General features: G+C 38.2%; 1 protein-coding gene across 1 annotated transcript; it reads right to left on the bottom strand.

The window, feature by feature from the left end:
- Window positions 1-464: 464 nt before the first annotated feature.
- Window positions 465-27,111, bottom strand: LOC125164013 (rho GTPase-activating protein 20-like). Its single transcript, XM_047856414.1, has 14 exons — window positions 27,010-27,111; window positions 25,927-26,094; window positions 24,173-24,322; window positions 21,699-21,740; window positions 20,773-20,857; window positions 16,528-16,605; window positions 13,998-14,064; window positions 11,229-11,417; window positions 7,886-8,061; window positions 6,363-6,524; window positions 4,355-4,464; window positions 3,641-3,830; window positions 2,067-2,178; window positions 465-807 (listed from the first exon to the last, which is right to left on the bottom strand). Exons 1-14 carry the CDS (start codon window positions 27,072-27,074, stop codon window positions 662-664), a joined length of 1,740 nt encoding a protein of 579 aa, XP_047712370.1. The 5' UTR covers window positions 27,075-27,111; the 3' UTR covers window positions 465-661.

The following is a 27,111-nucleotide window of genomic DNA, read 5'->3' as shown; positions in this document are numbered from 1 at the left end:
GTGGTGCTGCCTTGAGTTTTGATGCTCATGTGTGATCTCAATAAATAATGCCTCTTTGTCTTGAGAATCATTGTCTTCTGCATGATCCTTTGCACAGTCCTCTCCCACATTAGCTTCTTGCTTCTGGAAGCTCGTTTTCTATCATATGCAGGCCAGGCTAGCTTGTTGAAGACATGGGGACCACATGAGAGTCAACACCAATATACAGACACATAAGTTAACTCCAGATGAACTGCAAGCTTAGGTCAAGTGTACAAATGACCTTAGAGGAGACAGAACTGCTCGGATGGCCTCCACTGAAGTGTTAATATGAATCCATTAGATACATGGAATTCATAATATGAATCATAAGTAAATAGAACGGTCATTTGATCCACTGAGTTAGGGAGTGATTTTTATTGTATTAATATAAAACTATACAATGCAAAACAATACAATAAATATATAATATGATGTGGTAGGCATTGAAGATAGAAGAGATATTTTGTGGGAAGCTTACCTCAATAGGGATAAATGGGATCAAGGAAAAGAAAAACTCAAATGGGATAAACTGGGGCCTTGGAAGGGGCTCATTTTTCATTCATTGGAAAAAGAGTTCTTTATATTTCCTATTTTATATGAAATAGAGGAAAAGGAAGGATCAAGTGTCATTATGGAGATTCTAGTCTTCAGTGACTTTGAGAACTGTAGACAGGTGGCTATGTGGATCCATGCCAGATGAAGTCTTGGTATTATCCTGCAGTTGTGCCTTTTTGTAAATCACTATCACCGTCACCGGCTTGGATTCAAGAGGTTGTTGTGCTGTCTCTGATGAAATAAAAAACACACAGTTGTCTTATATAAGTACATTCTCAGACCTGACACTAGACTCATCGTAATTCCTGAAGACATGTATTTTCCTAAAGAAATATAAGAAATATATATAAAATTAAGCAGTCTTATAAAATGGACTGCTGCCAGGTAGCTGTGACTCACTAGGCTCAAAATAATACTAGCTCTAGTCTCAGGGGAACTTCTCCTAGCCCTGTTAATTCCTTATTTACAAATTTATTTTGCATCCATTATCTTACTTAATCTTTAGAACAGTTCTAGGATTTAGACATTATTTTCATACACACTTTACTTATTTATTTTTTAAATATTTATTTTATTTTGGGGAGAGCCAAGGGGGGCAGGGGCAGAGAGAGGGGGACAGAGGATCCGAATTGGGCTCCGTGCTGACAGACTGACAGTAGCGAGCCCGAAGTGGGGCTCGAACTCACGAACCATGAGATCATGACCTGAGCCAAAGTCGGATGCTCAACCGAGTCACCAGGTGCCCCCATCCACATTTTAGAGATGAATAAACTGATACTGAGCTAGTATAATTGGCCAAAGGTAACATAGTTGGTAAACAGGGGCACAGGAATTTATACTTTGGAAAGGCTGTTTAGCATCAAGTCAAGTCCTTTTTTCTCAATGATGCCAGTTATTTCCAACCTGTTTCAAAGAGCACTGGAATCCTGTGGTGCCCCAGGGATCACTGGGCAGAAAAAGGAAAGAGGAGGGAATAAAACAGGCAGTGCTCTGTGCCCCTCACTCTGGTTTTGACCAAATCACATCTATTTTATATCTACATATATATTACACATATATATACACATGTATATATGTGTAAAATATATAAATATTTTTATATTTTATATATTATAAATATAAATACATAATTATGTATTATACATAACTACATATATAAAAATATAATATATATATACGGGACCCATTTAAAATTTTGTTTGAAAAAATTCCCAAACACTATATCATACCATCATGTCTCCTAATGCTATCATGATCCACACTAGAAACTTCTTGAAGCCAGAGACCTCATCTTATCCTTTCTTTGGTCTCACAACAGGGTGAGACCTCCTTTGACCTGTGAACCAGACTTCGGAAGAAGGCGCAGATGAAAATCATTGCCCTGGGGATGTGCTCAGGGCTCCAGAACAGCACTGGCTAAGCATCTCCCATGAACCCTGACAACCTTGCTGTCTGTTTCTTACCAAAGCCAATTAAATTATTCACGGTACCTGCAGCATTCTCGCTGTTATCACAGCTCGTTGAGCTCTCTCCCAAGAGGGAAGTGATGTCTTCCCCAAATATCTTGAGGCAGTTTTCAATGAGAAATTGTACAAGAGAAACCTGTAACACAAAAAGACAAAAATGAGGCACTTTTTTTCAAATGGCATAGTTACAAATCACATTTTGTATGTGAATCTTGGATCTAACAAAAAATGTGAAAGAATTCTGAGGAAAAATTCAGACTTGATAAAAATATATAGAAAGCAGAGTTCTCTAAGTAATAACTGTGATACTTTCCAATATAATTTGGGTACAGATTTTAAAATGCTGTTCAAAAGTGGGCTAAAGTTATAATTTGTGACCTTGTTTAATAGCTAACATTTTGATATCAATGGTTACATCTTGAAAACTAGGATAATTTTCAAAGTATAACCTACCTTATTAAATTTTTCTTTTCAAAAAAAATTTTGTTTCCAGTTTTATTGAGCTGTAACTGACATATATAACATCTTATTAAAATTTATAAAACATAGACAGGGGTGCCTGGGTGGCTCAGTCGGTTAAACGTCTGACTCTTGATTTTGACTCAGTTCATGATCTCATGGTTCAGTTTGTGGGCTTGAGCCCCAGTCAGGCTCTGCACTGCTAGTGAGAAGCCTGCTTGGGATTCTCTCTCTCCCTCTCTCTCTTTGCCCCTGCCTTGCTCTCTTTCTCTCTCTTTCTCTCAAAATAAATAAATAAGTCTTAAAAAAATAAAACAATAAAGCATTGACAAAAACTTATGAAATTCACTTCTTAAATGAAGAAGTATCTTAAACTTAGGAAGCAGTGACTTCTGTGTATTTTTTTTTTTTTTTTTTTTTTTTTTTTGTGAAGGAAAACTCATGCAGCTGGAGAGAAAACATGGCTATCTGTCTAACTGCAGTACTTCCTCATGTATCACCTTGCTTCACGCTCGCTTTCTGGGTGAGCTTGGGAAAGAGCTGTGATCTTATTAAGCATGTTGTGGCTCCATTAGGATATTCTGGAATCTTTTACCAGTTTCCTTGTGACATAGCAGAGGCAAAATAGTAGCCATGTATTTTTCTAAATGAACCACAACTGGCAGAGGAAGGCCGATGTATTTGGAGCCATGGGTGCCCATGTTGCCCAAGCCACCTAAGATGTGCCAGTAATGACCAGAGGAACTGGATGTGGTCACCATTGTGTACTGAGGAAACCATGGTTTTGCCCAAGGTTACATGTCCCTCAAGGATTAGGCTAAAAGTTGAACCTTGACTTGTCAAACTCCAAAGCCCAGGCTCTTTTCTGTTGTATCATGGCACTCCTCTCTGGTTTGTTCAGGCAATCTAGTGTTTAGTCTCCTGGATGGGGACAAAGCCACTCAACTGCTCTGAGTTCCCCACTTAACAATACCCCTTGCCATACCCCACCAGAGCAAGACAATGGACCCTGCCTCTTCAGGGCAGCACGACAAAAATGTGCACTTTACGAAACTGATCCATCAGAGTTGCTACTGCAAATTTCAGGTTCAAAGTAGGGATTCTACCCAGCAGAGGATAAAAATGAAAGCTCTCATTACCTTTTTTATGAAGTTGCTTTCTAATCCCGAGCTGCAGGAATTAGATGAAGAAAGAATGCTTGGGGCTATACACACTGATAAATTGTAAGCTGTCATCTGATTGGATGAGGAATGCTGCTCAATGTTGTATAACACTCCAAAAAGGTATTGCAAGAGAACAACATTCACTCTTGGCAGCTGGTCTAACAGCCTAAAGTTAGAAAAATGCACTTTTAAATAAGGCAAGTCATTTCACTTAGGAAGCTGGAAATATAAAGACAGGGAGCAGAGTACTTCATTGTGTATCTAGAACACAACCCACTGTAACGGAGTGGCAGGCATGAACGTATGCAATAATGTTTCACGGAATTCAGTTCCTGAGCCAGATAAAACTTCTCTGGTTAAATGTTTGACAAACTGAAGTTCGTATCACTGGCAGTTGATGCTGGAGCAGCCCTTTTAGCTCAGTGGATTTTGTCTACCAGTTTCATATATTCAGAAGGTATAACATGGTCAGGGATTCCACATTAATAAGATCAGGAGAAACATAAGAATTCAATAATAGCATTAAGGCATGCCTCTGTTTTTAAGTTGGCCTCCACGGGTGTGAAGAATTGAAACTCTTTGGCATTATTTTAGTGGACAAAGCTATAACTATAAGCCAATATTTTTCTAATAGTACGTTGGTTGTATTTTTGAGACATGCCCAGAGTAGAGTAATTACTACATCATTACCTCTGGGCTGCAGTTACTTTCTCCTCCTCATTCCCTTGATCAGCAACAGCAAGCCATTTGTCATAGAGATCGGATGAAAATATGCTTCCTGGGATATTTCGAAGAAAATCCTTATGTACATAAAAATAAATAAGTAAATAAATATAATTCTTATAGAAAATATATACTGGAAAACATTTAGTTGAAAAATTGAGTTCAGTCCCCATTCCTTCACAGATACCCAAACTGTGACCCACACAGAGCTCGGTTCTCACTCTCCATTGACTTGCACACACACAAGCAGTGCTTGGATTTTTTCCCAACTAAAACTTAAGAGCATAAAAACAGAGCCTAGGCTTTGGTAGAAATGAAGATAAAGCTCCCTTCTATCATCTGTAATTTACTCTTTTGTGTACATTTTAACAAACTACTACAAAGTGACAGGTCCAGAGATAGACCATCTTAAATTCTATTTGCTTCTTGTACAGAAATACACATACCCATTTTTGCAAATAGCAAATAGCACAGTGCTAGCTCCTAATTCTAGCAAGAAAAGTACTGAAACAAACAAACAAAAAACCACACATGTGTGCTCTTGCATACATATCAGGAAAGAACTAAGTCTTCTGACTTGAGGTGTATGTGCTCCTTGGGAGAATGCTACTCTCATACTTGCATCATTTTTCGTTTTCTTAACTGTATAAAAGTAGACAGTCTAATGGCAAACTCATTGTCATCCTTGTGATATATTCCTTTCTAGTTTAAGCCAATTCTCCAGTTAGTTTGACATGATATTATGAAGGTCGAGGTTGCAAAGCCTGATTCTCCACCAAGATCAGTCAACTTTAGGAAGAAAAAACTTTAGAAATGTCTATGAACCATATCCATAAGTGGCCACCCCCTTCCTAGTCTGTGCTTATAACATGGAAATAGGAAAGAATCTACAAACTCTTGGTAGAAAAGCAAGGCAACACTCATCTTACTATTTGCATACCTGGTGTATCATAATTCTTTCCCCTGTTTCTTGATGCCTCTGTGTATATTACTGGTATATATTACTATGGCCCCAGTGTAGTTGTGGTAGCTAAGTCATTTCTGGACTATTTCTATTTATCATATGGTCAAACATTAATGGGGGATCAGGAAAGACCAAAAGTGACTGAGATTCTAAGATAATTTTAGTAACTTGTTTGTAGTCATTACTACATTAACATATTTTTGTTCAGAGCTGTTAACAAGTGTCAAGATGGATTAAGTTCATTCTCTGTTCTATTATTCCTCTTATAGAAATGTAACTGGATACTTGTGATTTAGCTGTAGCATTTCAAAATTAATCTATTTTTTGTGTAAATCCATTGAATTTTCAGAATTCCAAACTAATTTTGTCTATTGCACCCAGTTTAAAAGTTAGATTTATAAGAAGAGGCATGTGGCAGGAAATGGTTATCATGTAGTTTTAACCTTGGGATGGTGGATAAAACATGACAAATATTAACAAAGGATGCCAAGGATGGTAAAGGTGAAAGGCACAATTGGTAAAGTCGTTCCTATGCTTTTAAAGTACAACACATTAAAAAACATGGGAAAGAGTGATTAAGTGGACAGACATTTTGGTGGCCTCATTGAGACTTTTTTGATCATAAACTTATTTTCAAATGTTTAATATCAATTTTCTTTTGGAAACTTTGCCTTCATTGTTATGAGGGTGGTGAGAAAGTCATCAAAAGCAGGACATTTGCTTTGGTAAATATTCTGTGTGTGTAAGCGTATATTTTTGAAATTTATTATTACTAGTATTAGTACTTTGCATGGTGTCTTCAGGAGTGAAGGTGGGGAGGGTGGGGTGTGATGAAATATGGGGTTTTTAACTCCTAAAGTAGCTTCTTTAAATTTTGACTTTGTGACGTGTATTTCAGTTTGTCAGATACTTAATCTATTATGCCTATTATGGTTCTTGGGCAATCATGATGAAGGACACCAATAATAGCTTCAGTTACTCATGTGTAGATAATGCTAGAACTTTCCCTACCTTTAAGACAGATGCTACCACAAGAACAGATTCACTGTCCAAGTTCACTTTGTCCCCAGAATTTAGTTTCTCCTTCAGGATTCTGCATGATTTCATATTGGCTGATTTTCTGAAGATGCCTTCTGTGAATGGCCCTTTTTGATTGATAAAGCAAAGCATATCCTATAGAAAGAAATGAAAAGTACATGACATTTCATATCCATAAGTTCAAAACACAAGCTTGCCTCCTTTTTGAAAGAGCTAGGGAATGTGACCGTACCGTGTTTTAGAGCTGGAAGGACTAAAGTAAATTTGGATTTGTTTTTTCAGCGTCTTTAAATATATTGTCTACCCAAAAATACGCTTTACAGTCATACACTAAACCATTTGAAACACTTGTTTTAATCAGATTTTTTCCTTTTCAGTGAATTTATACTTTTAAAAAGTTAGTCTCTGTGTCAAGGCCTTTGTAGAATCACCCTTCTCTCTCCTACCCCTCCATTCTTCTTCCATTGTTCCCTTACATACATGCTATTCCCCAAGTGTGGGAATCTCTTTGCCACGCTCATTTTCCATTTGCTTATTCCTCTTTAAGTGACTGTATACTCCATTCCTACTTCTTCTCCTTCTTTCCCTCTTTTAAAATCAGGCTCAAAAACTCTCTCCTCCTTCTCTGATTACATTCCCTTCCCATGAGTCTTTCATTGCCTTTAGTTGTACCTTCATGTCCTCTGTCTGCAGTGTAGAAAGATAATAGGGGTTGGATCCAGGTAATATAAAGGATCTGAACTCTATTATGCTACTTATCTGGTGTGTGACCCAGGGCACATACATTTTTACTGAGGCTTTTCTAATTCATTTGTGAGTTGGGATGATGATATTCATAGCTACCCCCTAAATTTGCTGTAATGCAGGGACTGGGGTAGTACCTAGCATGTAAGTAACATCATAAATTTCTTCATATGTAGCATAACATTCCCTACATCTAGTATAGTGCTCAGAGAAACCCTGGATACTCAATAAATGTTAACATTGACAATTCAGTACACCAATTTGAGATAGGACAGGCCAAAGTCTGTGGCTTTCATTTGACATATTCTGTTAGTATTAACAGATTCATATTTGCCAGAAGATGAGTCACTATGCTTCGTGAGATATTTTGAGTTGTACGATTGAGTAGACTCAGCTGAAGGAGACTAATATGAGCTCAGGAAGGCAATGAAAAGAGAATATAAAGATGAGATAGACTCTCAGAGATTCATGCACACAGTCCATATTTTGGCTGGTCTGAACAGGCCTATGTGGGTCTTTGTGGAAACAAGGAGAATGGACAAGAGTTATCTTTTCCTGTTGTATTTGCCTCATGACTTTGCAGTACCTAAATCAGATTTTATTCTTTGAAGTAATAGAAACAAAGCTTCTCAGCCAAATCCAGGAACTGGCTAATTATTTTTCCATTTGGTTGTAGATTTAAATGAGAACACTTGGCCTCTCAGGGCTCCCCCTCCTCAGGAGGGCTAATAAGAGACCAAAATGAGACCTACCAGAATGGGGGAGGGCAGGTGGTCATTATCACACACATCCATGAGGGAAACTCCGAAGAGCTGTGCTGGCTTTGCAGAAGGTGGAGCTGTGCACTGGCTGTCCTGGCAAGCTCTGGGGCCCCACCTAAGGGCCCAGTTTATGAAAGGATTCCTTTTAACTGTCTTCTGGCCTGAACCTAAGGAAGAAATGAGAGTAGTAGTAGTAGTAGAAGTTAATTAACCTTAATTTTTTCCATTTATGTTTTACTGCATGTTCATTGCTATGGCTAGAAGAGGGAAATTGAGTCATTTGTGTAGTATTCCCCACATTCTGAAATTGGCTAATACCATCCTTATGGTGCTACTGTGTTCTTCCCCATATCCAGCAAACTGATAGTTAAAACTGGAGACTTGATCAGACTCAGGGTCAATACTTCTGGTGCCATTTACTACCTATTATACTGCATCATGAGGCACTTAGCCTGTAGTTGTTAGTGTCCTCTTGTTAAGTATGATCGGTGGATTCAAGTGTCAGATCCAGTTTTAAAAGCTAAAAAGATTGAGTATTCAAATCAAGCAGAGTTTGGTAATCATCTGCTTTCACAGTGAGTTTTCTCCCAGACTTAGATTTCCTCTTTGGTTTTCTGAATGTTCCACTGTCTCTGATCAAAAGGATCTGCCTTTCATGACACAATCTGCCTGACCCCACTTCTCAGCCAGCCTGAGGCTCCTCTACTCTGAGCCATCTCCATGGATGACTTTATGTGGGGGTGGGGGGTATGAGAGGGGGTCCATGGGAAGTAGTCTTTACACGCTGGCTATGTGGGAAGATTATCCAGGTGGCTGTGTTTGTTTGTTTGTTTCTTTCTTTCTTTCTTTCAAGTTTATTTATTTTGTGAAAGAGAGAGAGAAAGAGTGTGTGTATGCAAGTGCATGTGAGCAGGGGGAGCTGCAGGGAGAGAGAAGAGAAAGAACTCCAAGCAGGCTCCACGCTGCCTGCACAGAGCCCAGCTTGGGGCTCGATCTTCCGAACTGTAAGATCATGACCCTGAGCCGAAATCAAGAGTCAGCCACTTAGTCGACTGAGCCACCCAGGCGCTCCCAGGTGGCTGTGTTTCTTGTGACACCCCACCAAGCTACCTGGAGATGGTTTTTTAATTATCCAACACTCCCTATCAAAGGCATGCAGAAGAAGAGCTTTACAAAGAAAAGGTGATCAGCAATGGAAAAGCTGAGTTCAAAGTTTCTACTGCTCAGCTATCAATGTTTTCCTTATAAGGTACCTTAACATTTGTTTAAATAATCTGCTTAAATAACTGAGCTCTTTAAAAGTCCAGAGAAAAGTCAAGTTACAACTTGGATAAACAGATGAGCAACATTTCACCAAATACCTTTAAACACCCATCCACTGGCTTCTCTGGGATGTAGTGAGGGCATCACCATGTCCACTTACATGGGTGGCAACACTCCTGGTGCTTGATCAGAGAGACCATATCTAAGAACCAGAAGTATCCTGGTTCTGCCACTTAGACAAGTTGCTCAAAAATCTTTAAGCTTCGGGTTGCTCAAATTTAACGTAAATGATGCTACCTACAACTCATTGAACTAAATATAATGTACTACTCAGCACAAGGCTTGGCTCATGGCAGCCTTAATAAAAGTAATTTCCTTGCTGAGAGGGCCTAGGGCAGTCTAGATATCAGTCTCTTCCCCCCAAAGGAGACCTCACTCCCATTCTCGGTTTCATTTTGCAACCTCTAGAAGGTATGCAATCATGAAGGAATGCCACCACTTTGCCTAACTAAGGCTCTCTCTTCCCACCCTGAAGTCCATACCCCTGACATTTTAAAAGGAGTGAAGGAAGAAAGCAAATAAATTCTCAAATCTGGAAGGAGATTCCTGTACATCAAAACGTACAAATGTTTGCTTAAGATACAAGTTAATATATAAATTGAGTTGTTGTATGCAACCTGGTTTCCCTACTCTTACCCTAGTTTTATTATTTGGAAAACTATCCAAATATATTCCATTATGGAGCTTTAATTAAGAATGCTTTTAAGAAGAGTGTCGTATCCCTTGATACAAAGCCATAAATCTAGCTACTCCATGAGTATATACAGAAAGCAAATACATGGGGAGTCTGAGTGGCTAAGCATCTGACTCTTGATTTTGGCTCAGGTCATTTCATGGTTCATGGGACTGAGCTCCATGTGGGGTTCTGCACTGACAGTGTGGAGCCTGCTTGTGATTCTCTCTTCCCCTTTCCCCTTGCCCCTCCCCCATTCATGTCACTCTCTGTCTCTCTCTTTCTCTCTCTCTCAAAATAAACAAACATTTAAAAACAAAAAAGCAAGTATATCTGAAGTCCGATACTTTCTCAAAGACATTTTTGGGCTTAGCTGGACCTTTTGTAATGTACATTATTTGGTGTTAGAGTTCATGTTGCCTCTGTGACTAATAAAAATATATGCTATAGACATGAAAAATATGGGAATGATTAAACAAGCTAACTCGATAGAAATCTATCCTTTCTCAAACAGTACTGGCAAGATTTGGGTTAGCACTTCCTAATGATCGAGTTAGAGTATGAATATTAAAAAATAAAATTTTTGAAACTTTGAGGTTATAAAATAATGATAATAACAATAAAAATACTTCCTGTTTTGACCCCAGTGCTTCTCAGGTTAATATCACATTTTCATCAGAGAATGAAATATCAATGAGGGAATATTGGCATGGTAGGGAAAAATAGTAAGACAGAAGATTAAAAAGCCCTAACCATAAAGATCATCTAGTTCCAGTCTTGGCATGGGTCTGAAACAGACGTGGCAAGTGGGGGTAGAATTAAGAGTTCAGTTCTAACTAGAACCCAAGGCCACTTCAGCCTAAGCCCAGAATAAATGCAATTCAATTCTGTAACTCTTTACTCCACTGAAGTTCTTCTGTTCCAGGTGTGTTTAAGCCACATAGACTAGACATCACACCTCCTGTGATGGCCTGAGATACTAGACAAAACCCTGGAATAGGGAAAACATGTTTCTAGACCATAAAAATCTTGTGCTCTAAGAAGACACACAGATGTGTACACACACAATACTATGTGGAAAGTGCTCTGGGGATACAGAGAAAAGAGTAAGGGTCTACCTAGAAGAATTAAAACAAACGACCTTCCGAGAAGTGAGTCAGGTCTTGATTTCAGACCTTTGGGAGTTTCTCTAAGCCTGATTCTGGGTGGGTATTGGGTTCTTGCCTATACTGTCCCTCCCCACCCCCACACGGAGAATAAGCTCTGTGTCATGAATTTGTGTTCAAGAGTGGAGATACGAGCTAAAAGAAGGCACTTGAAGGAAGGGAAGGGGCTCACCTCTCCCTTGCTGGTTCTGCACTGGGTGCCTGGGCTTCAGGATGAACTGGCCTTGCATCTCTGGGAACCCCTCCTTTGGAAGGAGGGGCTCCTGCAGGGTGGAAGGAGAGATGGAGGCCTCTGGTCCCTGTGGCAGCAGTAGAGTAGATGGAAGATGGCTCATTTTAATTCCATAGGGATGTTCATGTCCTAAATGGAGAAAAGTCTAAATGTAAATTCAGGCTGGTGCTGATGGCTGTCATCAAACCTACCTTAACACGAGTGTGTGCATCACATTGGCATATGCTGCTATTCTCCTGGGGATTCCTCCCCCATATACCCATATACACCATATACCCTCTTATGGGGGACACGCTGCAGAAATCAGGTGCTCAAGGAGAAGATTTTAAAAAGAGAAAAGAAAAGTTAAATCATGTTCCTTTGCTTGGAATACATAGATTCATCAGTGCATTACTCTGCACAATGTTGGCTTTTGCTGTTTCCATCTGAGAATATTTAAGGCCTTCTAGTTTCTGCCTTGACACTAACTAGATCTGTACACCTTAGGCAAACTACTTGACCCCTCTGAGTCTTACATTCATCCTTTGAAATGCTTACCCACCAACTTATAAGGAAATGAGTAAATATATTAATAAAAATTGCTGATTAATATTTTTTGAACAATTGAACATAGTATTTAAATTTTTTTTAACATTTATTCATTTCCTGAGAAAGAGAGAGAGAGAGAGAGAGAGAGAGAGAGAGAGAATGAGCGGGGGAGGGGTAGAGAGAGAGGGAGACACAGAATCCAAAGCAGGCTCCAGGCTCTGAGCTGTCAGCACAGAGCCTGACGCGGGGCTCGAACTCATAAACCACGAGATCATGACCTGAGCTGAAGTCTGACACTTAATCCACTGAGCTACCCAGGTGCCCCAGCTGGCCACAGTATTAAGACTTGCTATGGTCACTATTCTCTCACACATGATATCAGTCAAACAGATTTTTCATTTCCTTTTGTCAGTTCTAGAGCCAGAGATACTCAAGGGTGATGGGATGGGATGGGTGGCCTTTATGCTTTGTGCTTCCCTCCCACTGCCACCCTCCCTACCAGGGCTGTCCTGCAAGCAAGGATCAGAGGGAAGGCTGTACTGTGTTGGAAACTCAGCAGCAAAGTGCAAAATGGTGTTTACAAAGTGGAAAACCACACCCCAAATCATGAACAGTTGCCTGCCAAGTGATTTGTTTTGCTCTTTCATGTTTTAAATTGTTTCCTCTCCATAGAACTTTCAAAAGACCCTGTGCTGTGATACGGATTTCAGTTTTTAAGAATAGAATGAAAGTTCTCTTTCTGTCATTTCTGATTTATTATTGTATGTAACTTGGGGAGCCTTTGCTGCTCCTTTTCATCTGGCACAGATGAAACGTCAATGCTCGGTTCACGAGAACCACAGTGACTTCCCTCCTTTAAGGCAAAAGAAGCTTCTATGACAGCAGTACAACCAAATCACCAAGATAGCTAGGAGTTAATCCGCAATTGAGAATTGAGAGCATGTTAAGAAAGACGTTTCAAATGCTGCTAAAGGATCATCATGAATGACAGGCTCTTCAGATTCCTTAGAGCTGCCTTCATGCGTGAAGCTGTTCCAAGTCTCAAAAGTTATCATCTACATTGTTTTATCTAAATCAATGCACTTTATTAAGATAAATATATTTAAGTATTTAATGTTTTCCCCTTTTATTGCTGAACGACTTTTGCAAGATGTCAACGGTAACACAAAAACATTAAATGGTGGAGTCAGCTATGTGGTTGGTGATTCTCTGAGAATATATGTTTCATAGAAAAAATTTGTTTGTTTAGATTTCCAGGTCAGTTGAAGATATTCTTTAGATCACTTGAAAAAGAGTAATAGCCTCACAGGATTATTAAAAGGATAGAAAATGCATATAAGAGGGAATGCTCTAAGATTTCGAGCAGAAATCATTGTCACTATTACTATACATTACTGTACTTCAAGGTCTGCTACAGATCCTGTCTTCTTGTTTTAATTTTTCTATTTCTGGTAAACACTGAATAAATTTGCTAATCCAAAGATTTTTTTTCCTTTTCTTTTTTTCTTTTTTAAATCACTCATGCTAATCACTATTTTAGGAGAGGTGCAATGTGTTTATCAACAACCTTAAGAACCATGCTGGAAAAAGCTTGAGAAACAGCAAAGTACAGGTGGTTTAGTCAGTGAAGACTGGATGAGTTTAAATGTGATTATCTCATTTTCTTTATTATGCTGAAAAACTTATGGGCACAGGAAAAGTGTTTGGTACATATTTATACCTGGATTCAGAGACATGACTGGATTTTAGAGGACTCTCAAAATAGAGGCTACTTAGTAGTTAGGAAATGGAATTCAAGACTGAAATATGAAAAATAAATGTATGGGAAAAAGAAATTCCAATCCATTTTGATTTCATACCTAAGTAAGTGGGTAAATAAGTGAGTAAATAATAAATAAACAAAAACTTTCAATACATGTCTATTTGTCAGGTAAAAAAAATGATAGAGAAGAAAAATTTACATTTCTCTCCCCAACTAGACCATAAACTGCTGAATGAAGAGATGTTATCAGTGCCTGCTAAAGAGTAAGTACCCAGGAATTATTTGATAAATGTATGAGTGAATACTGCAAGTGATTTTCACTTTTAAGGGTATTTAAGCTAAAGACAGAACAATCATTACCTTGAGACTTAGAGTTACAATTCTGAACCTACCCATCTTAGATTGTCCCTGACACTTACCAATTAGTGGTTGTGGGGCTTCTCCTTTGCCAGAACTGACCCACAGCTGATAGTCTTTCTCAGAGCCCTTGGAAACAAAAAGATTATGCATCACAACAAATCTTTCACAGTACTTGAAGAACACATTTTCTTAGCATTTCTATGTTTTGAAAAAGAAAGAATTAGGGCCAGTATAAATGCTATTTGGTCTATGGAGGTAGCTGCAATTTTTGAGTTAACAACACTTGTTAACTTGTTCCCTTCACAGCCTCCAGTAGACCTTCTCAGATTCTTGTCATTTCTTGATAAAGGCTGGAGAACCACAGTACAATCCAGCCCTCACTTTGTGGGTGGCCCTTGGCATAAGAAACCACAGTTGTGCCCCTTCAACAAGGAGGAAAAGTCTAATCTCAGAAGTCCTGCCTTCTGCTGTCTCTAGACTCCTTGGATAATGTTGGCTTTTGCCTCCAAATGTCCCTGCACAGACAAGCATATTGTCCAGAGAGCCACACACCCTGCCATGACGATTCCCGAGCAAAGTAACTTGAAAGGCCATAGTAGCTCAACAGCCCTGAGCAGACAAATGCTCAAGAAGCTTTGAGGAGATAGGAAGTGAAGTCAAGCCCCACTACAGGGAGAGAAGGGACAAGAACTCTAACCTAGAGAACAAATCAGATGCAGAAAACAATTACTCTATGAAGAATTGTTGCCCAATAATATTGGAAATCCCACTTGAAACTAACAAGTCTAAATTATAAAGATTGCTGAACTATTTTAAAGAGTCTTCTAGGAGGATAAAGTAAAATATGTTTGAAATGGAGTTGTTGGTGATAGGTACTATGCTTGTCCTTGACTTCTGATTAAAAATCATGGCCTTGCCTTGAGGAGGGTCAGAGGTATGGAAAGAATCACAAGCACACACACACACACACACACACACACACACACACACAGCTAAATCAGCTCAAAATTGTATTGCAAATAGGAAGTAAGAGCTAATAAGAATCTCTTAAGGTAGGGTTCGGAAACACTATGTTGGAATCCCTTAAATCAGACATACATAAGACAAATAACCCCAGTTCTTCATTAAAATGGAAATTGTTGTCTAGTGAGATGGGTCACTTCAAGCAAAGGAAAATCATAAACATGAAATAAAATGAACAATATCATTAATCAGTCTTCCCAACTTCATCTCTAAAACCACTCACTCTCTTTCCAAGATTTAATTCTTATGCAGGGTGTATATATCATACAGAGATGTGTATGATATACAATCATAAGCATTGTTAGAAATCAATGTAGAGATGTGTTTTACTCACTACATATCAATTCAATTTTATTTCAAGTGTATTATTAAATTTTGTTTTTACAGAAATAATTGAGTTCTTATGCCAAATTCTGGTTGCCCTGAATTTTTAAGGGCCTTTATTATACCATTGGTTCAGATAGAATTTCAATACAAATCTTGTAATTATGTCATGTCACAATAGCAAGACACTTTCACATTTACAGAGGATTTTATATAAGAAGCTGTGCTTTATAAGTGCTCCCTCAGTTTTGTCAACCTGTCACCCTCTCTTTTCCCTTACAAAGCATCCCCTCAAATATACCCTGGGGTGCCTGGGTGACTCAGTCGGTTAAGCATCCCGCTTCAACTTAGGTCATGATCTTGTGGTTTATGAGTTCGAGCCTATGTCAAGCTCTGTGCTGACAGCTCAGAGCCTGGAGCCTGCTTCAGAGTCTGTGTCTCCCTCTCTCTGCCCCTCCCCTGCTCATGTTCTCTCTCTCTCTCTCTCTCTCTCTCTCTCTCTCCCTCTCAAAAATAAACATTACAAAAATTAAAAAATATATATGTACCCATTTCTTTCATCAAAAAAAAAAAATCAGCAACTCATACTAGCCCCATCAAAACGTAAGGAGCTGAAACCAAAACTGGATGAAAGTGATGTGTACACAGATGCCCCCAGATCCATGGTCTCAGTCAGAACTTGTCTTCTTTACCAGTTCCGAAGGGGCATGAGCAGTCTCATCCTTAGGACCTATGTCAAGGGGATGTAGCTTCTAGCCATGTGGTCTTCATGTCAACATTTACAGCAAAACATGTAATTTAAGACTCATTAAAGTGAGATTGAGTCTTTGGGTGATGACCAGGGTAAATAGTGATGGGGAGGAATCAGGAAAGATGACACAGAAAGAAGAGTCCACTAGAGAAGGAAATATTTAGAAATTTTGAAATATTTTACTGTCTATGTATAGAATGTATACAGTGAACTGCATGTTGTTATTAGCACTCTAAAATTATAGCCCAATTTTTTGCTCTGATTTTGAATTTGCACAAAATTGAAAATGGAAATACCAGAAGAGCGCCCATGTATATAGCTTCACTGCCTTCAATTTCTCAGTTTGGGGTGGGGGGCAAAATATGGCTATGATATCTTTAATAATAAGCTGCTTTATAATGGGAGATGCACAACACACACTCACATATACACACACAAATCTCAAAGGTCAAGGTTGGTTTTTAACTAAAAATAGTTTGCAGGCAACTTACAGTTATTCCTAGCATTGGTAGTGACATGTTGATAATGTCATTCGCTGTGTCTGAATTTGCCACTGTTACAGTTACAGACTATAGAAAAGAAATAAAGAAAAATTGCTATAAATTGAAAAAAATTGAAACCATGTAACTAATTATTGTCAAATTATTACCCATATTCTAAAGGCAAAGCTTGCTTTCAGGTAATGACAAAATAAAGCACATGAAAAGCATACACTCTTAATTATGTTTTCATTTCTTTATATAACATGAAGCTAGTGGGAAGCAGTAAAACATATATTTCTCTTAACGGATTTGTGGCACACAAAATACAGCAGCTTAAGCAACAAAACAAACAAAACACTGAGAATCCCAAGAAGATGCATGGGCTGATCCTCAGCTCCATAAAGCTAGTTCCAAAATGGAGCAGAGGGGATAGTTTAAAAAAGAGGAGCTGGATGTTTTTCTCTCTTCCTGAGTTGTGTTTTTATAGTATGGCTTTATTCATTTGCAATTACACACTCAGTTTCAGCAAAATCAGAATAAGAACTAGCTATAAAAGACATTTTTAAAAAATTACTATTTGGTCAGTACTTTCTTTGTGTCAGGCATCATAGTTACTAAGGTTTTCATTGTTGAAATCTGTTGAGACAAATAAAACCAAGGAGTCTAGGAGATGAGATTGAAAAGTTTAGAAATTTACATTCCATTCCCAACTCTGCCAGTGAGTGGGTTATTATTTATAATAGCTCTCTACCATACCTTACATTGAGAAACTGCTCTACAAAACTAGGAAAACAGTTTACAGAAAATTACCTGAAAGGGATTAATAGGATTCTGAGATATTATCTATAAGACTATCTGAATTCCAAAAGACATTTTAAAATAAGACAATATGAGGGGCGCCTGGGTGGCTCAGTCGGTTAGGTGGCCAACTTCCGATCAGGTCATGATCTCATGGTTCATGGGTTCGAGCCCTGCATCGGGCTCTGTGCTGACAGCTTGGAGCCTGGAGACTGCTTCGGAATCTGTGATTCCCCCTCTCTCTCTGTCCCCTTCCCCAGCTCATGCTCTGTCTCTCAAAATAAATAAATAAATAAATAAATAAATAAATAAATAAATGTTAAAAAAAATTCTTTTTAAAATAAGACAATATGTAACCAATAAGACAATATATAATATTATTAGGCAATGAGGCCTATGTCCTTTGATAAAGAGTGCTTAAAGAAGGCAAACAGCACAAGTGGACACTCATAGGCCTTAAAAATACTAAGAACAGAGTTAAAAGAAACCCTTTCATAATTCATTACTTGGCCTTTCATTGTATTTTTCTTCTTATGAATGGAATGCAATTATTTGATATGTCAGATGGCCATGAAAGTTGATAATCAGACTTTTATAAACAAAAGCATTCATTGATTTCAAACTACCTGTAGCTTTAAGGAGTATAAAAAAATGTTTAGAACCCAGCAGCAGAGATCAGAGCACTCAAAGTCAGGGATGTAAGGGGCTTCCTATGCTAAATTATCTAGGAGGATTCAAAAGTCTGACTGGGTCTTAGCTTGAGATTTAATTAGAAGTAATGGTTCTGCTATTTTTTAAGATGTCTGAAAACCTTTCAATACAACTTAACAAGTCTCCCATGAAATCTTTTTAATGTAAAAAAAAAAGATCTCTTTTGAAATGCTAATATCACTCCTTAATTTATTTGGTCTGCCAGATAATGGTTTTCAAGGCATAAGGAACACACTGTGTTCAAAATAGTAATTCCAAGGATGTATGTAAATTTTCCTGCATGTCATATGTTCTCCAAAACACAAATTTCAGTAGATAGAGCTCTTTATAAACAAATAACTTTTAAAGAAATAAACTGTTTTTTGAAATTATTTAAAAGAAAGGGAAATGTTGCCTTCTTTTCTCATATGAAAAACCAGGAAAATGTGATCAATTCTCAAGAGCTAAAGCCAACTCTGAGGTGATCTAGATATTCAGATTGTTAGGCAAAAACAGCAATTACAATAATGCTCAATGATACAAATGAAAATATGCTCACAATACACAAAAAGGGATGCATCTTAGCATAGAAATTGAATATATTTAAAAATAGAAATTTTTTTATCTGAAAAATATATTAAAGAAAAAATTTACTGGCTAGGGAACATCATATAATGGGGACGACAAATGGCAGTCAGTGATTTTGGAAAATAGATAATAGAAATTATCCAGTCTGAGGAAGAAAAGGGGAAAGAAAGATTGAAAAAAATTAACAGAGTCTGAGGGACCTGTGAACAGTATGAAAGGGTCTAATACACATATAATTGAAATCTCGGAAGGAGAGAAGAAAGAAAATGGGGAAGAAAATATTTGAGGTAATAATGACTAAAAGTCCCCAAGTTTGATGAAAGACAAGTTTATAAATTCAAGAAGTTCAGAATATGCCAAATAGGACAGATTCAAGAAAACCATGCTTTGATACTTCGTAGCCACACTACGAAAAACCAAAAATAAAGAGAAAATCTTGAAAGTGGCTAAAGAAAAATGACAAATCCCCTTCAGAGGATTGGTGTTTGAATGACCCCAGACTACCCATCAGAAAGCACAGAAACGAAGAAAAGAGAGTACAAAACCTTGAAAGGGCTGAAAGGAAACAATTTGCAAACAATTTGTATCCCCAAATCTATCTCTCAAGAGTAAAGGTGAAATAAAGCCATTTTCAGATAAAAGAAGGAAATCTGCCTACACCACATCTGCACAACAAGAAATGCTGAGGATCGTTTATTTCTCTAGGATGAAATGAAACTGTGTTAGGGGGAAACTTGGATCTTAGGAATGAATGAAGACCATTAGAAATGTTTCTTTTGTGTAAATTATACATAAGTTGATTTTTAAAAAATTTCAAAGTAATTTTCCATGAAGCATTCTGAGTGTAACCCACTCCCACAGTTGAAATCAAAGCGGGCAGAGACGAGAATGTGCTCTGCTGTGTCTCTGCTCTCCTCTCCATTCAGTGCATCTATCTGGTGCTTGGAAACAGATCAAAATATTTGCATGGCCTTTCCTTTGGCCAGGAAGTAACTGTCTTCAACTACGTCTTTTTCCACCTTCAAATACTATTTTGTGTGATCTCGAGCTACTGTAAAGTGTTACAGAAAAAAAAAGTGTCATTTAAAAATACCCAAAAATATCATTGTAAATGTCTTGGCTACTGCACTACAATTTCAGAAATCAAACTTTATACAAATAACTGGGGCAATTGGTTTGATTTTTTTTTCTCCAGTAGCATAAAAAAAGTGAGAAAGAAATATGCTGATCCCTTAAAAGTGTCATCCCTCTGAGCTCAAGTCAAACCTGATATTCCTTGGAATGAAAGACCTTTCAAAGCTCCTTTGCATTTGACATAAGGACTGAATGTAATACCTGACCCTTGAGTGGATCCTGTACTAGAAAGGAGACGTTATCAAGGTCGACTGACAAAATGGGAACACTAATGGCGTGGTAACGCATTATACCAATGTTACATTTACTAAAGGTGATAACTACAGGGTGGTAATAGAAGAGAATACCCTTATTCTTAGGAAATACTTAGGTTTAAGGATAAAGGGCCATGGTGTTGTATGAGCCTCAAAAATAAGGGTATACATACACATAATAGAGACAGAGAAAGAAAAGAAATGGTAAAGCAAATGGAGTAAAGTGTTACGGATAGGTGAATCCAGGTAAAGAGTACAGGAGGTGTTTTTTGTACTATTTTTATTTTTGCAACTTTTCTGTAAGTTTACAATCATACCAAATAAAACATCATGGGGAAAAAAGAACTGTGGAAACAATCCAAACCATTCTGTACATAAGTAGTGACCATTGGAACAAAATGTTTTAATTCTAGTAAGATATACCTGCGTGTGAAAATCACTTTACTAGAAGCCCCTGTAATTGCTATTAGAAGGATTCAGAGAAATATTGTGGGCATTTAACATGCAATATTTTCCCATGCTTACGCACTGTAGCTAGCATGGATTCCTCTTGCTTCATATTACCTAAGATTCACTTTTTATGTATACAAAAACATACGTGTAGACAGGGAAATCCATTTTCCCACATGGCACTTTTTTAAATACTCTCTCTTCCTCTCTTTTCTTTTCTCCTTTCTACCTCATTTTTTTTTTCCTTCCCTCCCTCCCTATCTACCCCTCCATCTCCATCTCTTTCATTCTGTCTGAATCAGGAACTTGGAATTTAATTTTTAGTCTTAAAAACACTTACACCACCACAGTTCTCGATGTCTCCAGTGAAGATTTGGAGGGGAATGCTTTTTGGCTGGTCCTTCTCTTTGGCTAGATTGATGTACCTAATCAAATTCAATAATAACCCAAATTGAGTAGGATGAATTAGCTATTAGCTTACTTTCAAATCAATCTATGTTGCTAATATTTTCAACATACTGTGTCATTTTTTAAAAGCATGTAGGGGCACCTGGGTGGCTCAATTGGTTAAGCATCCAACTCTTGATTTTGGCTCAGGTCATGATCTCATGGTTCGTGAGATCAAGCCCTGCATTGGGCTCTGTGCTGACAGCATGGAACCTGCTCACGGGATGCTCTCTCTCCCTCCCTCTCGGCCCCTCCCCACTCACTGTCTCTTTCTCTCTCTCAAAATAAATAAACATTTAAAAAAAAAGCATATAAATAAATAGCCAAATCAAATTATGGGCTGGAAGAAAACATGCAAAAATATTTCAGGAAAATGAGACATGACTCAGAAAACAACAGATCACTGTCATGATGTGAGATCTGAGCAGCAGATCCAGTGGTCAAAGCTTTCCTACCTAGACTGGAGGGCCCAGCCCCTTCCTGGGCTCCAGGGCAGGAATTAGCAGTTGCTTTGACAATCAGTGAGTAATCTGCACTTAAGGAATGTGTTTTGAGAATAATGTTAGCTCCAATCATTAGGTTGGAAAGAAGGGGAAGATGAGAGTGATAACCAGAACTTCATCAAAAATAAGCAAAATATACATAGAAATGAGAGCACATTATCTGCAGTGGCAGCCAGGGTAAATCTAAATAAGAAATTATTTGGAATAGTCTAATAATACTAAGGAGAAGGAGAAGAGTTTGAGGGCATGATTTTGAAGAAATTTGCATTCTCTTATCATGGGTTAAAGATTTAAAATATGTATACTGACAAAATACCTTTGAAGGAAAGAGTACCATTTTTCCTTTAGTTCGGAAGACCTGCAATTTAAGAAATGGGAATAAAAATCAAACTCAAATTATTAAGATCACCATTCAGACAAAAATAGCAGCAGCCAGTTATTATTGATGTGGTTGCATGTGTAAGTTGTACTCTCCTCACAATCGAGCTTTTGATGGACCCTGCTCATTTACGAGCAGTATTACAATAATGGGAAATAGATCCTAAAGGGGAAGAAAGGTTGGTTTCTAATCTAAATGCTTAATTGTAACTATGTGATGCAAGCTATGCGATCATGGGCATGTTGCTTAACCACTCTGAGTTTCAGTTTCCAGAACTGGAAAAAGTTAATTTTACCTCAGAGTGTTCCTGCCCCTGCAAGTGCTATTCAAATATAAAGAAACATTATCATTCAAATTAAATCGTACTTAAGAAATTTGGCATTTGGATGGAACTATCTTGGCCTAGAAATAAGAATATCTTTTTAGGAAAAAACACCCATAATATTTTATTTCTTTATACATATTAGCATATTGTAATATGTTAAATTAGTTCCTAGAAAACTTATTCTTCATTACTATGATCCTCTGAGCAAAATCAGTCCGTCTACGGCTAAATTACTAAAGGTTATTTTCTGTGCTAAAGTTTCCCTAGGATTTAGTAGCAAAAAAATGCGAATGTTTTAAACCCCATTCATATGTGGACTTATCACTTACTAGCATTTTTTTTTTTATTGTGGTAAATTACACATAACATTGAACATTAGTGACCTTTAGTACCTTCTCACTATTGTGCAACCATCATGACTATCTAGTTCTGGAACATTTTAATCACCCAAAAGCAAACCCAGTGTCCATTAAGTAGTCGCTCTCCATTTCCCACTGTCTCCAGCTCTTATACCACATTTTGTTTATTTGCTGATACACACTTGGGTTGTTTCCTTTTTTTTTTTTTTTTTTTTTTTGCTTATTATCGACAATGCTGCTATGAACGTTTGTGTATCAATTTTTGTATGAACATGTTTTTAATTGCTCTTGGGTATATATCTGGAAGTGGCATTGCTGGGTCATATGATAATTCTGTTTAACTTATTGAGGAACCTTCAAACTATCCACAGTGGCTGCCACATTTTATACTCCTACCAGCAACACTGCTCCCCACTCCCTCCATCACGATTTTCAAGACCTGTTTCATCAGAAAAATGGAACACCCATTTAGCATCCCAACCTGCATGGACATGGCTTCTAAATATGTATGCCAATCTGCAGAACAGTAATAATAACAAGTAAAAAAAGCACTAGGTGCCAGGCATTCTTATAAATGCCTTATATATATTCATACAGCTTTTTAACCTAACGTGCAAACCTGGCTTCCGCATTTTCTCTCTCATTAGGAAAAAAAAGTTTCTTGGAAATTCCCTAATCAAAGACTTTATATATTATCAACTGAAACTATTTCCTCCCATTTGCAACATGGAGAGGCCATTAAGCAATAGGAACTGATAATCTTTTCAGAAATATGCCATGGAAAAGAAGACATGCCGAGATGATATACATCCATATTTCTTCCCAGTAGGTTTTGAAAATTTTTCATTATGTCAACAGCTGCATTACAGAATTTAATAAATTAACAACTTGTAAACATTTTCGTTGTCTCATCTTTATGATGACACGTGAGATTTTGGTGGAGTGGGGCGAGGAGAAGAAAGAAGGGTGATGTGTTCATGTGATGAACACTCATTGTGTAAAGCAAGAATGAGACTTGGGGTGTGGTTGTTTCAAACAACAGATGTAAATGTTGCATGACCCCTGTAAAACCAGGAATGTCTCTTGGGATGCCACATTCCCCATCCTCATGTCAGCCTGAAAATGTGTCTTGCACAACTAATCCCTACTCCATGAAATCAAACTTTTGCTTTAGACTGTCACCTCTCTATAGATACCAACTAAGATAATCTGTACACGGCAATTCAGGCAATCTCATAGTCGATGGCATAATTAATTTATTTGTAGTAATTACATCTTATTTTTAAATGAATTAACTTGGGAATATAAAAGCAATTTTTCAAATTTAATTGGACTATTTAATAGTACTTGCTCAAGAGAAACATTCCTGTGATTTACAAACACAGAGAACTCCCTGGGAATTAGGGGGCAGGATATTGGAGTGAGGCCCTAGAACCACACTCTCTTGATTCTCTTTCCACATACCCAGAACACCCAACTCCTCAAGTGGCTCCTAGAGCCCACTTGAAAGACCACTGATCAAAACCAAAGGAAGTGACTCCAGTAGTCCCCACTCTATGTTATCTTATTCCTTACATTTGCACATAAAAACCCTTTTGGAGAAAGTACAAGGCAAACAAGTGTCATTGATGGAGGTTCAAAAGTGAGTCACTGGCTTGATATACAATCAGGTTAAAATGTTTTCCTTTCTAACCCATGTAAATACAAGACCAAGCTGTAAGTCTTACCTGAAGGTGGCCACAAAGTTCACCGTGGGCCAGCCCAAGATGAAGGACCTCTCAGCATTGATGCTGGTATCTCCCACCTTGTCGGTACAGTTGGTTATCCACATGGTGCTCAGTGGTATTTGATTTTTTATCTTAAAGGTGTTTTTATAACTAGAAAGAAAGATACCCACACAAGACGTCTGTTAGTTTGTTTCATAAATGTGATGGGGGCAGCTGTGCTCGTGAGACACAAGGGCTCGTTGCTCCAGGGCACAGTGTGCCTCCCTCATCTCTACTACCCTCTGTGCACAGCCCAGCAAATGGTTACATGGGCTTTTACAAAGCGTGTGTTGAGCAAAGTCTGGCCTAGGAAGACCCTCAAAACACTTTCCCTAGCCATTTTTCTGAATGTTGAGTATTAAGTAGAGAGTATGTATTTTAAAGCACTTAAAGAAAACCCTTAATTCATTTATTATTGTTAGATTTGTGACTTATTATTACATATAATTTTATGGTTATTGTTACAGTTAATTATTCGTTTGTGTCTTGCTTACTTCAAAAAGTATTTGAGGGCTGAACAAAAATACACAATACATTATTTTTTTTTTTTTTTGAGAGAGAGAGAGAGAGTGCACAAACACAAGTGGGGCAGAAGGAGAGGGAAAGAGAGAATCTTAAGGAGGCTCCATGCCCAGCACAGAGCCTGGCTCAGGGCTTGATCTCATGACTGTGAGATCATGACCTGAGCTGAAATCAAGAGTCGGATGCTTAACCAACCGGGCCACTGAGGCGCCCCAGATAAAAATAGTTATACAGTTTTTTCCTACAAGAGACAAACCAAAAACAAAACATAAGCTTGCATCAGAAAGATTTAAAAGTTATTTTCAACCTTAAATAAAAATATATATTGTCAGGGTGCCTGGGTGGCTCAGATGGTTAAGCGCCAGACTTTGGCTCAGGCCATGATCTTGCAGTTCGTGACTTCGAGCCCTGCATTGGGCTCTCTACTGTCATCACAGAGCCTGCATGGGATCCTCTGTCCCCTTCTCTCACTCTGCCCCTCCCCTGCTTGCTCTCTCTTTCTCTCTCACACATGCACACACGCACACACACACACACCCACACACATGCATGTACTCTCTCTCTCTCTCTCTCTCTGTGTGAAAAAATAAATAAAAACATTAAACAAAAAATCTTTTGGGATAATATTTCTACCCTTTGCCATGGCCTGTGTAGACCCTGTGTGACTGGATCCCTGAATACATCTGATCTCATGCTCCATACTTTAGGCTCCAGTCAAATCCACCTTCCCTGAGCCGCTCCCCCCAAGAGACCAGGTGGCACCCACTTAGGCCCGCTTAGTCCCTCATCCTAGAAGTTTCAGTCATCTTGTCCAGGAATGTGACTGCTTCTCATCTAATCTAGTTTAAATGCTGCCATCTTGGAGAGGCCCTCCTAGACAACCCCTCACTAATACCTTCCCATCTTCTCCACATGGCACCCTTCTGCCGGAAGCACTAATCACAATCTATACATCCCCCCCTCTTATTTTTATCATTTATCTGTAGGTCCCAGGCAAGAGAGACACCACCTGTCACGTTCTCAACTGTCTTCTCTACAGGGGCACAGTACAAAACAAGACTTCCATAATTGAATGAATGAAGGATCAAAACACTTGCAAAAACAAAAGAAAAACACAATGTTTTCTTACAGTAAAGGCTAATGGAAATGTAACTTTATGATAATCAGAAAGGTGTATAGCATAGTATACATACTCGGTATTAGACATCAGCAACAAATCATTGAACAAGAAGAGGTGCCGTTTCTGCCTCCTCCAGCCTTGCTTGAGTTCAACAGGGCCATGGATAAGCAGGGTATGGGTGGCACCCTCAGATGATGTAGTGTTTTCGCTGTGGGCGTCCATGTCAACAGAAGAGCTTTCCCTGCAAATACATCAAACACCATGGAGCAGCTAGTTACTGAGTCAAATACATACAATATAGTTTTATGCTAAATGTCAGGGTTCACACAACACTAAAAATTAGTCTCAACCTCCAAAGCAAGACTCCAGAGCTCAAACTCAGGAATCACCAAGTTATAGGAAGCTATCAAAAGAGATAAGATCACTTGGGGAGTTGATACAGATGGAGACAGTTTCAAGGACAAAGCCCTTGGGGCATGCCAACTTTTAGAGGTGGGGAGGAGAAAGCCACAGAGCTAATCACGAGCTGTTATTTGGGAGGGGAGAACCAAGAGGCCAAAGGTAGAGAGTATTATAAGAAGGTAGACCACTACCAAAAAACAAGACAATTTGTGGCCTAATATAAAATAAAATGATGTTTGTGAAGAATTAAATACAACTTGGCTTCATGTTAACATAAAATGTAGATAACTGAAGATCCTGGAAAATTGACCCCAGTCTTATCGTAATCAACATTTAAACTTTGGGGGGAAATTCTCAAACACCAGCAAAAATCACAGAAACATCAAAAAGTTTCTAAACATAAGAGTTTAGCTACTACTTGGCTGAGCTATGACTCTGACAGGACTTTCTGGTCATCATGGGTAAAACAGCTAAATTGTACAGAACGCAAAAATTCTTTCATAAATAGGATAGATTATTTCACAGACCAGAAAATTTTCTCTCATGGAGCCAAGAAAGTGTCTTCCCCCCAGAATGTAAAGCTGCCTCCCTTCTGCTCAGCAGCACTGAATCTTATGAACATGAGTAGCTTTTCATGAAATCAGTGCTGAAGTTACGAATTAGTCCATATGCGTTAGAAGAAACAAAAGAGAACAACACTTCCAGTTACTGTCGGTCTGTTTTGATGATCAAAAATAGTATATTAAAAGACTACCTTATAAGGTGAAGCCTTGAATGGCCACCTAAAAGTTCAGCATGCTTTCTGATTGGCGTGAACATCCTTTTTTCTTCAGTTCTTGGCACTGAAAATCGAAGT

Source organism: Prionailurus viverrinus, chromosome B1 (genome assembly GCF_022837055.1).
Source record: "Prionailurus viverrinus isolate Anna chromosome B1, UM_Priviv_1.0, whole genome shotgun sequence".
Lineage (NCBI taxonomy): Eukaryota > Metazoa > Chordata > Mammalia > Carnivora > Felidae > Prionailurus > Prionailurus viverrinus.
Note: the sequence above shows the minus strand (reverse complement) of the source record. Positions and strands in the feature narration are given on the sequence as shown.

Coding starts and splice junctions, on each gene's coding strand:
- LOC125164013 (XM_047856414.1), bottom strand. CDS start 27,074: ATGTTCACGCCAATCAGAAAGCATGCTGAACTTTTAGGTGGCCATTCA. Junction 14,065..16,527: donor TACCAATGCTAGGAATAACT/GTAAGTTGCCTG, acceptor TTTGTTTCCAAG/GGCTCTGAGAAAGACTATCA. Junction 2,179..3,640: donor AAAGCAACTTCATAAAAAAG/GTAATGAGAGCT, acceptor TTTGTGTTACAG/GTTTCTCTTGTACAATTTCT.